General features: G+C 41.3%; 1 protein-coding gene across 4 annotated transcripts; it reads left to right on the top strand.

The window, feature by feature from the left end:
- The first annotated feature begins 2543 nt into the window (after nt 1–2543).
- On the top strand, nt 2544–10456 carry fndc4b (fibronectin type III domain containing 4b). 4 transcript variants are annotated; one of them, XM_061829863.1, is made up of 6 exons: nt 2544–2622; nt 3792–3893; nt 6330–6453; nt 6757–6846; nt 6940–7106; nt 8973–10051. In XM_061829863.1, the coding sequence occupies exons 2-6, from the start codon at nt 3807–3809 to the stop codon at nt 9012–9014; spliced, it is 510 nt and encodes a 169-aa protein (XP_061685847.1). In that variant the 5' UTR covers nt 2544–2622; nt 3792–3806; the 3' UTR covers nt 9015–10051. The 4 variants fall into 4 exon arrangements, with proteins under 4 accessions (XP_061685847.1, XP_061685854.1, XP_061685829.1 ...); XM_061829870.1 differs by having other exon boundaries at nt 6351–6453; nt 8973–10006; XM_061829845.1 differs by lacking the exon at nt 2544–2622 and adding an exon at nt 2629–2678 and having other exon boundaries at nt 8973–10456.
- Nucleotides 10457–11409: the final 953 nt, after the last annotated feature.

The raw sequence follows: 11409 nt of genomic DNA, 5'->3' as shown, positions 1-11409 counted from the left end.
CTCATTAATCTCAGTCTGTCCCTAATTGAAGTCACCTTCATCTGTTCTTATTCCTGATCCGTTCAAGGGCAGTTAGTCTGTTTTGTTTCTAAACTAAATATTTTCATCCTGGAAATGGGGAAAAAATATTTGGGGACCAGAACGGTTCATTAGCAGACAAAAGCAAATTTATTTATATAGCACATTTCATACACAAGGTAACGCAATGTGCTCTAAAGTATTAAAATCATTTGAATACAAAAATGAAAACATTCAAAATAGGGAAAATAAGAATGAATGAATAAATAAATAAATTAATATTTAAAAAAAACTATATATTTGTGTGTGTGTGTGTGTGTGTGTGTGAGAGTCTGTGTAAAATTCAAAGAAAAGTACAATTAAAAACAGCATACACTACAAGAAAAATCATTAAAAAGTGGGGCATGAGAAAAAAGAAGAGTTTTCAACCTGGATTCAAAAATATTCCCATTGGGGGCTGACATCGCCTTTGTTGGCTACTTATTTCATTTGTATGCAGCATAAATGCTTAATGCTTCTTCACCGTGTTTGCCTTGGACTCTGCACTCCACTATTTGACTTGAGTCTGTCGATCTCAGAGCTTTACCGATTTTGTATTCCGTAAGCGTTTCATGTATTCAGGACCTAAACCATTTAGTGTTTTACAGACCAGTAGTGTCGGCATGGTGGAGCAGCTGTAGCGCGTTGGCCTCGCAGTTCTGAGGACCGGGGTTCAAATCCCAGTCCCACCTGTGTGGAGTTTGCATGTTCTCCCCGTGCCTGCGTGGCTGCGTGACATTCCAATTTCCGCCCACATCCCAAAAATGTGCATCAATTGGAGACTCTAAATTGCTCCTAGGTGTGATTGTGAATGCGACTGTTGTCTGTCTCTTTCTCCCCTGCTTCCTGCCCAATGACAGCTGGGATGGATAAATCCACCCAGGGCGCCTAAGCCACACCTACTTACTGTAGATAGTGTTGTTATGCACCACAATCTAACGATAGAAATGGTGGACGCAGTGCAGCCCCTCCCGAAAGTATTTCTGTTTCCCTTCTGCCCATGGTAACACAAATATTGACAAAGAGTTTATGGAAAGGCCTGAATTACTTTCAACAGGGATCAGAATGTCATGGTTTCCCAAATGGTAACACCAGTTAAAGATTCCGCAATGTGTTGGCCGTCCATACAAAAGAATAAACCAGCTCATAAACTTATGTTGGACATCGAATACGATGAGATTTCTGATGCCTATTGTTCATGCAAAGCAGGGTAAGTTTGCATTTTTACTGTACTTAAACGACAATTCGAAATGATATCTACGTTCATAGTGGATAATTCATTTACATAAATGATGGCAGTATGGCGTGTCCTCTATCAGTCCGAACGTACATACTGTCAACATAGATGTAGGCCCAAAATATTTGTATTCACGTGATGTGTTTAATCATGGATAAGAACGCTTAAGTGCAGAGCCGAGGTGCAGCTGGAAGCTTTGAGTTTCGCCCGGCTCAAGTAGAGCTTCCTCCTTCCTTTACAGGTGTTACACCGACAAATTGAATAACTTACCTTGGAACAGACAGCTTTGTGCCGATTTATCTTCGATACTTTCAGCTGGTCATGAGGTCGGCCACAAGCATTAAGCCACCATTTGCATTTATCTAAATTACACTTTGGAGTGGGAAAGCGCACCAGATATCCTCCCAGTAGTATCTCTGGTTAGCTCTCGTCTCCATTACACGTTCCCCAGCCACATCAAAGCACCTTATTTCTGAATTGGATATAAGCAGGACTATACATTCGCAGTTCAGATGCTAAAAGTAACCACGCGCACTCTTTGTTTGTGGGTAAAGGATCACGACTGTGGGCAGCATGAGTGGAGTTCAGAAAATGGCGCTCACTGAAAAACGGAGCTGTCGATCATTCTCACAGATCCACCCATTGGCTCCGGCAGTCCTGCGACCCTCATGACGATAAGCGCTCAGAAAATGGATGGATGTTTGTTACTTGCCAAGGACTTAACTAACAGCCGCCACAAAACTGCAGTTGTTCACATGCAAACAGGAGTTAAATCGCAAGAGTAAAATTTGCATTTGTGGGGGTCAGTGGAGACTTCGATCTTGTTCTCATCGACGGTCACGTCAACATGTGACAGAAAGTGTCACGTCCCATCAGAAACGAGAGAAGGACCCAAATGCAGGAACTCGGAAGACGCAAGGTAGTTCAAGAAGAGACACGTTTATTGTATGCAGAGGGAGGGGATCGAGCAGGCAGTCCGGTGCAGCAGCGGTAGTTGTGACGTCGGGCGAAGAGAGCAGATGAGCGGACAGGCAGGAGTCGGTACACGGGAGAACAATCAACGCAGGCAGAAGTATCAAAGGAGTCAGGCTTACAAGGTTGGTCGGAGAACGGACGAAGGTCGGTACACACAGGTTCAATCAAGGATACCGGAGCACACGAATGGGACACGTAGATCATTACGAACTGGCGCCAGCCAGTTGTCATCGCGGTCATATAAATCCATAGCATGATCAGGCTGCATGAGGCGCAGGTGTGCACCTTCCAATCAGCGCACCTGCGCGGACACCCGCACAGCTCGTGCTGGAGCCGCAGGATCATGACAGAAAGTAAGAGACAATTATAAGTTTGTACCTCCTATATGCAAAATCTGAGGGAAGCACGTGTATGTTTTAATTAGAACATACAGTAATACTGTATTGTTTTAATACTGTTGATTGATTGATTTCTAAAATTTTAATTTGATTGTATTCTATGTTTCTATGTTTACTGTTGGTACAATGCTTTGATCACCTGTTGTTGTTGTTAAAGTGTTCTACAAATTAAGTTGTTTGAGTTAAAGAAAGAAAGAAAGAACGTTAACGTGACCCTTGCATCCGTCAATTTTTCCTTATGCAGCCTTCAGCGGAAAATGTTTAGACACTCCCGGGCGAAGCCGTCGTTTGAGTGCAGTTTATGTCATTATCGTGCTAACGTTTCATATTTTGTCCAGCACACTACAGTCAAGCTTTCAGACACCTGCAGTTTGCCACCATCAGTGGAAAGGATTTTGCCTGCCATCTATCTTGATCTCGTAGCTTGGTCGTGTTTGAGCACTCTGGGAAACGCAACTGCCATCAACTCGGAAATTTGAAAGTTACGAGGTTTAAACAGGCACATCTTGGTCATCTGGAGTTGCTTTGGATTAACCTAAAAATAATGTCTGTTGTTCTTTTTCCAAAATTTGGATTTTCAATCGGCTAAAAATCTATTTTATGCTTTCACACGCTGCCATGTGCTGAGAGAGGAGAAGCAGGACAAGGAAATCTGCAGACAAAGACTTGTGCATTCATTTCAAATCCCACAGCTCCCCCTCTTATGCAACACTCACTCTTTTTCAAGCAAAGATAAAAAAGTTGATTTTTGGGGATGCCAAACTCTCTGATTTCTTTGTTTATTCACTGATCCTTCTATTTATGTATTCCTGCGCTACAGGTGAAGTCATGAAGGTCTTTGTGTGTCTGCTGAATCTTGCCAGCTAAACTGCTTTGAGTACATGAGAGGGCCCCTGATGAACATACTGAATACAGTACCATGCTTATTTATTGTTGCGGGACAGTATATCTACGGTGGCGGGTGTAGTGGATTTGAAGGTCAGGTCTGGATGTTCTGAATTGCTTTTTGCTGCTTCGAAACAATTATTGTGACGCTCGGTAGCCTACAGATAAAACTCCCTCTCCCGTTCACTCCCCGCAAAGGTCATTTTATGCTGGATTTCATAATTATGTTTCACCTGCAGAGGCAAGATGGCCTGATGCAACGCTCCATTCGCGAGGTGAACACGTCAAGTCGCTGGTGTGTGCTGTGGGACCTGGATGAGGACACACACTACAGTGTGCAGGTAGCGCGCACTCTTTCGTCCACACTTTGTTGGCATCTCAGCTTTTTTGGCATCTCATTGCAGTTGCATACATGTGACTCCACTGTTGCGACTTTATAAAACTTTTCACGGGCTACTTCAAAGATGGTGTCTAAACTATAGCCCACGGGCCGTTTGTGGACTGGCGCCTGATTTTTGGATGCTAAGAGTAGCATTTGACACAGTCCACGTCATTGTTTAAAAAAATAAATAAATCAATAAAGGTTCGGGGTCAGTATGCAGGTGTCAAAAAAGTGTGGGGTTCCCAGAAATATGTCCTCCATGGCTTTGACATCTATGACCATGACTACCACTAGTACTACAAAAATAAAATTAAATAACAATAATAATGTTATATATTTGCAAAGATGTAAAAAAATAGTTTAGAACAAAAATATCAAATAAAGTCACATTTTTTTATACATCACTTTTCATACATGAAAATGCAACATAAAGTGCTTTACCGAGATAAAGACTGATGATCAAAATACCCAGAAATATAAGAACTCACCCCTTCCATCCCCGCATGTACCCACACAAACACAAACACTGGCACATCCACAAACACAGACGCAACATGCAGTATATTGTTTAATAATACTGTATAGAAACACAGAGCGGGATATAGGAACCAGTTATAAAGGACAAAAGTGCAAAATGACACACCTCCCAGTGAGGAGGCTCCCGTGAGGAGAAACTGGAGTTAAACTTCAAAAGGGAAAAAGACTAAAAGACAATAGGACAGGATTTAAAAAAAAAAAAAAAAAAGAAAAAAAACTATGAACAATGGCGGCACGGTGACACTGCGGGAAAGCGTTGGCCTCACAGTTCTGAGGTCCCGGGTTCAATCCCGGACCCGCCTGTGTGGAGTTTGCATGTCCTCCCCGTGCCTGTGTGGGCTTTTTCCGGGCACTCCGGTTTCCTCCCTCATCCCAAAACATGCAACATTAATTGGACTCTCTAAATTGCCCCTAGGTGTGATTGTGAGTGCAGATGTTTGTCTCGATGTGCCCTGCGATTGAATGGCAACCAGTTCAGGGTGTACCCTGCTTCCTGCCCATTGACAGCTGGGTTAGACTCCAGCACTCCCCATGACCCTTGTGAGAATAAGCGGCTCAGAAAATGGATAGATGGATGGACAATAACAAAAATACAATTACATAAAAAAGCAAGTGAAACATAAATGTCTTTCTATAGAGTAAATAATTAAGAATTGTAGCAAAAGTCAGTTACAGTAGGATACCTCTTACGTCCACGTGATTGAGTACATTTTTTTTAAATCTGTACTATTGATCAATCCCCACATTGGTCTGTTATTTTTACAAATGATTGACAAGTAATAAGTGCTGAAAATATTACTCACTGCTTGAAAAGGATTCCATCCAACGGCAGCAATATATATATATATATATATATATATATATATATATATATATATATATATATATATATATAAAACTGTAGGGTTGCTGAGAATATTTTCCCTCCAGTGATGGATTGTTTTTAGACCATTAAATACATTGAAAGTGAAGAATGTAAAAGTGGACCTCATACCAGCCTCTCATTGGCTGACATTGTACTTTCTGGCCTCTCCAGCAGTCATCAGCAAGCATACGTCCTTCAGATTAGAAGTGTCATTCAAAGCTCAGCAGCCCCCAGGCGGCCTGCTCTTTGACCACGTTGGAGGATAAAACGCAATCGCCCTACGGGAATCGCTGAAAAGGATTACTGTACTGAATTATTATTATCAAGGACAAGTTGAAAGATAAGCGCAGGACAGGAGAACAAATGCCTTTGCATTTTGCTATGAAGTCGTCATAGCAATCCTGCTTTAACGATGGAGTGCTTGCATAAAGAAGATAATTACTATTAGAATGTTTTCAGTTTCTTATGGGTTAGTGATCATGGAGATCCAGCAGATCCAGCACTTATGAGAAAATCTTGCTGTTTCAGGTATTTGGCACTATGCGATAATATGACGCTGCCCGCAAAACAAGAGTCCAACACATTCTTCAATAAAGATGTCACAATTGGTCACCATGACTTGAATGAATGAATGAATGATGAAACTGTACAATTAAACTGGGGAGCCTCTCCTGCATCAGTTGCATAGATAAAAGAAAAATAGATCAAAATAATGAAAATGAATGCATAATAAACAACTTCAGGCTTGTCTATAGGATTCCAATGTGCTAAAATGTTTGTGTGCCACCTGTTTGACTTCTGCTTGACACCCTGTAAAAAAGCTTTCAAGTGAAAGGGATTTCCTGAAAACACTGTCGGGTTGATTTTTTTTTTCTTACATAAAAAAGCAGGTCAAATGAATTTTAAAAATGGTTGTCTAGGAAGGCGTAAACACGTCTATTTGCATCCAGCTGTAAAGACATGAAAACAACCACAACCCCAACCTTCCTTCAGTCTCATTTGTGTTGTGTTCAGGTGCAGTCTGTCGGACCCCAGGGTGACAGTCAGCCCAGCCGCGCCATCCACTTCAGGACGTTGGAAAGAAGCGACCATTACCCGGCTGGAGTGCTGGACCACCGTAAATGAGCTTGATGTTCCACAATGCACAGCCCAACAACATCTTTTCTAACACTATTTCCAAAAATATTTTACAAATTACACCAAGTACCGTCTCAAAAATTGATCAGACCTCCTGAAAGTACCACCATATACATACAGGAGACTAGTAGCCACTGTACTGTTTGTCAATAATGAGAGAGAGGTTTTATTTCTCTTGGCTTGGCATGGCTTAGAAAATGGATGGCTGGATGAACTCATTTGCACTTCACTAGTTGAAAATTACTGCTCTACAGCAACAATCCCAATTCTGTGTCCTGCTCAGACGAACCTGCTATGGAAGGTTTGGGCATGACGCCTCACCTGCAGACTGGGGAGCTGCTCATCATCACCACGGTTCTGCTGCTGTGGGCAGGTCCGCTTCTTTGTGCTTCCCCTCGATTCTCTGCGCTAGTGCGTCTCAAACTCAACGTGTCACGCACTCACACGTCACCATCTTTTTCCACAGCCGTTATCGCCCTGTTTTGCCGGCAGTACGACATCATCAAGGACAGCGATTCGAACGGTACCCGGGAAAAGGCCAAGAGGCCGTTGGTTCCAGTTCCCTCCTCTTACTACAACACATCTCCCACCAGCTCTCCCATCTACCATAATGGTGCCATCCACAGTGGCAGGGTGATTCCTTTATTTTTTATTTTTTTACTTTGCAGAACCTCCTCAATGCATTATTGGCAGCTGAAAATATTGCAAGTTAGAACAGCCTTGGTTGGTGCTTAACTCATCTCTTAGCAACAAGGCCTTCTGTCATCTGGGCTAAAAATAAAACGTGGAGGCAGGAAACCCAGTTCGATTTGGTCCAAATGCAAGTTGGTGAAGACAGAGTATGTTCATTGACTTTTTATGTATAAAACACCAACAACTACATTCAGGGAAAGTTAGAGTAGGCTATTTTTCTCATGCATTGGATTTTTTTTCCCCGCTTCCCCCAATCTTTGTTTCCCTCAATTTGCTCATAGACAGGATTTACAAGATTCATTCCAAAATCTTACAAGTGATGGGGAAGATGGAGTGATATTTTACAGAAACACTAAATCAACATTCACTGCATGCAGAAATGATTCACACTATACATTTTAATCACATTTGTTAGATTTCAGGTTTACGCTTGCTATTTTCTCCATTAATTTACACTTTGGTACTCCACAAGAACAAACTAGTGACTGGCTGTGTTTCTTGCAATAATTGGTAAGCTTTAATAGAGACAATAAGGACAGTGAAACATGTCAGGAACACAGCCACAACAAATCAGCACAATAAATCCAAATATTAACAGATAGCCATCCATCCATATTCTTAGCCGCTTATCCTCACAAGGGTCGCGGGGAATGCTGGAGCCTATCCCAGCTGTCATCGGGCAGGAGGCAGGGTACACCCTGAACTGGTTTCCAGCCAATCACAGGGAACATCGAGACAAACAGTCGCACTCACAATCACACCTAGGGGCAATTTAGAGTCTCCAATTAATCCATTTTCTTCACCGCTTATCCCCACAAGGGTCACGGAGAGTGCTGGAGACTATCCCAGCTGTCAACGGGCAGGAGGCAGGGTACACCCTGAACTAGTTGCCAGCCAATCGCAGGGCACATCGAGACAAAATAATTTTGAGTGTTCAATTAATGTTGCATGTTTTTGCGATATGGGAGGAAACCGGAATGCCCGGAGAAAACCCACGCAGGCACGAGGAGAACATGCAAATTCCAAACCCCGGACCTCAGAACTGTGAGGCCAATGCTTTCCAGCTGCTCCACCATGGCACCTACTAACAGATATCCATCCATCTCCTTTGCCGCTTATCCTCGCGAGGGTCACGGGGAATGCTGGAGCCTATCGCAGCTATCAATGGGCAGGAGGCAGGGTACACCCTGAACTGGTTGCCGCCCTACTAACGGATAATGAGACGTTATTTTTTCCACAAACTATGTCATACTATGCTACCCTCTGTTGGTTGAGGGGAGTCAATGCCTCACTTGTTCCCTGATGAAAATGCTCACCTGCGTGAAACGTTCACTTCTTGAGACTTCAACTAGTTCCGGCCTCAAGTTTCTGCATTCCGGCAAAAAAAAGATCATAGGTGACTTTGAAAGTGTAAATTCACATTGGGCTGCAATGTTTATTTGAGACCACGTGTACTTACAGTATGTGAGCCTTGTTTTTACGAGGAGCTGACAGGGACATTATTCACTACTGAAAAGCTCTCCCATGCCACATTTCTGTTCCTGTTGTCTGTTTATTCACACACACACATAGCGTGTATGACGCTTTGTAGTAGTGTATATGAGAATTTTTGTCATTTGTCAGAGCATTTTAGCAGTGAATGTAAGCGAAAGTATTTCTGGCATGATTTTCTTTTTTTTTTTTTAGAAATTTTTTAGAAAGAATGTGAGTGTTTCAGTCATGCGTATGAGCACGTTTAAGTGTTAGAATTCAGTAATATTGAATTGTGGCCCTGACTGCCACTCATCCTGTTTGTCCCCCTCTTAGCTTCATCGAGCCTCCTCCTCTATCAGCATCATCCGAGTCTGAGGGATATCTCGGGTCCACAGAGGGACATCGTCCAAGAAGTTGCCATGATTTGATCGCCACACATCCGCAAATGGATGAAACGGTCTTCAATAGGCCATGAGTTTATTTTAATGACATGGGAGAAGCAGGCAACGCACCATGCAAATGAAAAACTCCTACTCGGAAGTGGTCATTCTGGAAGTTGTTTGCTTGGTGTGGTTTAAAAAAAAAAAAAGAAAAAGAAAAAAAAATTGTTCCTTTGTTGTGGAGGCTGCAGCGGTTTTGCATTTATGTCTACCAAAAACTTTCTGTTTCCAGTTTTGCTACTTCAAAGACTAAAGTGAATGGTTGCTCGCATGATTTTTTTTTAATGACATATGTATGTGTATTTATTAGCAAGTGCAAGGCACACCGATAGCTTTGGCTAAGCAGATGTATTTGTTTTTAATTACATAGTGAAAAAAAATACATGAGATTACCAATGTCACATCATTCATAATACTGCATTTCATTTTGAGCACTGCTGTCACTCAAACCCACCCTAAAGATTAGATTTGAAATAGAAAATGAGGACTAAAGTACTGCAAAGTACTCTGCAGCATTTCAACTAATATAATACAGTAGATGACAAAAGTAGTTATTACCAAATCAATTCTAATGAATATGCCTGTTGACAGTGTGAAATGAATTTTGTATGAGTGCTAATTTTTAGTGTGAGATGTGATGTGAGTGCGTCAAATGTGTTGGCCATGTTAGCTTTTATTAGGGACTAATGTGGACATCTATACAGTTGAACCTTTTTATTTTTAAAGATGGAGTGCAACGTAACACAAAATTTCACATCTGACGCTATAGTTAATCATGTATCTATGCTAAAGCTTTAGTCAGCTCAAAATTACAGCAAGAATCTGTATATGAAAAAATAATTTAAGGCCATGAATAAAAAACAATCAAATGAAATAAGAATTATTAAAACATATTCTTGCACCACCAACATATTACACCATCAAGGTTATTTATTGCATGCTGTTCGCATTCTTAAAATGTCAGAATTTCAGTATATTTTAATATAAATAACACTTGCAGACCATAACTAGAAAACAATTACTCTATCTAGAAAAATGCCAGTAACCCATCGGTACAGGCCTCAGACGGCCATCCAAACATCTAATCAATAACCGAACTTTCCTCAATGTATTCAAAACCATTATCATTGTTGCTTTACCCTTATTTCATGCGTGTAAAATATATATCAAAATGCTTAATCTGTCTGAATAGTTTTGGGCTCCTCCCTTCACATGCAATGGACTATCCCATCTTACGGTGCATCTGCAAACTTGATTCAATAAGAGGGTGGCAATAAGAAAGAAAAAGAAACACTCTTGGTGTATTATCAAGAAAATGAAACAGAGTTATCCCACTGGAGCAGAAAGAGATGGAGGCCGGTGAAAACCATAATTACATGAACTGTCAATGATGGACAGAAGCATGGCCAAATGCTTTTGGTAGTAGTAGTAGCGCTGCAGTCAGTGTTAGCCGAGGAGGACACAGTACAGATGAAGTGACACGAGCAACACTTTTAATTACCACGTGAGTATTAAATCGATTGAATTGCATTAAATGTTGATTAATATCCCGAATTGCAGTAAATAGTGTTATTTTGCTTGTTAGATAATCGATGATAATCCTCAAAAAGGATTTTAAGGGCTTTATTTAGCAAGCAAATGGGAAGAAGCAGAACATTCTCAAATCCACACTTGTTAGTTGCTGATAAACATGAATATTAAAAATCTTTACAGTAAACAGATCGTGGTGGGGTCACATGACCGGATTTGGATGGGAATTTTAAATCCGCGTTTGGATGGATTCATGTGACTTCAGGTATGAGTGTGCTGTTAATAACCTATTTATTTTAAAAATATATATTTATTTCAGGTTTCAACATGAAGTATTGTAAGTGGATTTGGACTGTTTGTGCACTGACGTTATACGAACACCAGACGTCGCTGGAGTTCCATCCTGACACCTGGAAACGTCACGGAAACGAGTAAAAAGAAGTTCCTTCACTAGTTTTGTTAGTACATGTTTATGGAAATCCACTGTTCGATATCCTTGATATCCATGCTCGTATGGATGAGTAAGTCAAGAGTGCCATTCCCAGCGCCCCCCTCCCTCCCCACCCCAAACCCCTAAAAACAGGGGGAAAAAAACACCTTACTAGTAAGACAGCCATTCTATTGGTGCTCCCAATTTACTCTAGTGGCTGAATTGTCATGCTAGTGAGAACAATGAAGGTTCTAGTACATGTAACTTAAGATGAATATCAAGGATATTATTGACTAAATGCTCAAATGGCCAGTAGATATTGTGTGTGAAAGAGTGTGTGTGGAGCTAATTTATTCTGTAATGGCTCCTA

Source organism: Syngnathoides biaculeatus, chromosome 2 (genome assembly GCF_019802595.1).
Source record: "Syngnathoides biaculeatus isolate LvHL_M chromosome 2, ASM1980259v1, whole genome shotgun sequence".
NCBI lineage: Eukaryota > Metazoa > Chordata > Actinopteri > Syngnathiformes > Syngnathidae > Syngnathoides > Syngnathoides biaculeatus.
The sequence above is the reverse complement of the archived record's forward strand: the minus strand, read 5'-3'. Positions and strand labels throughout refer to the sequence as shown.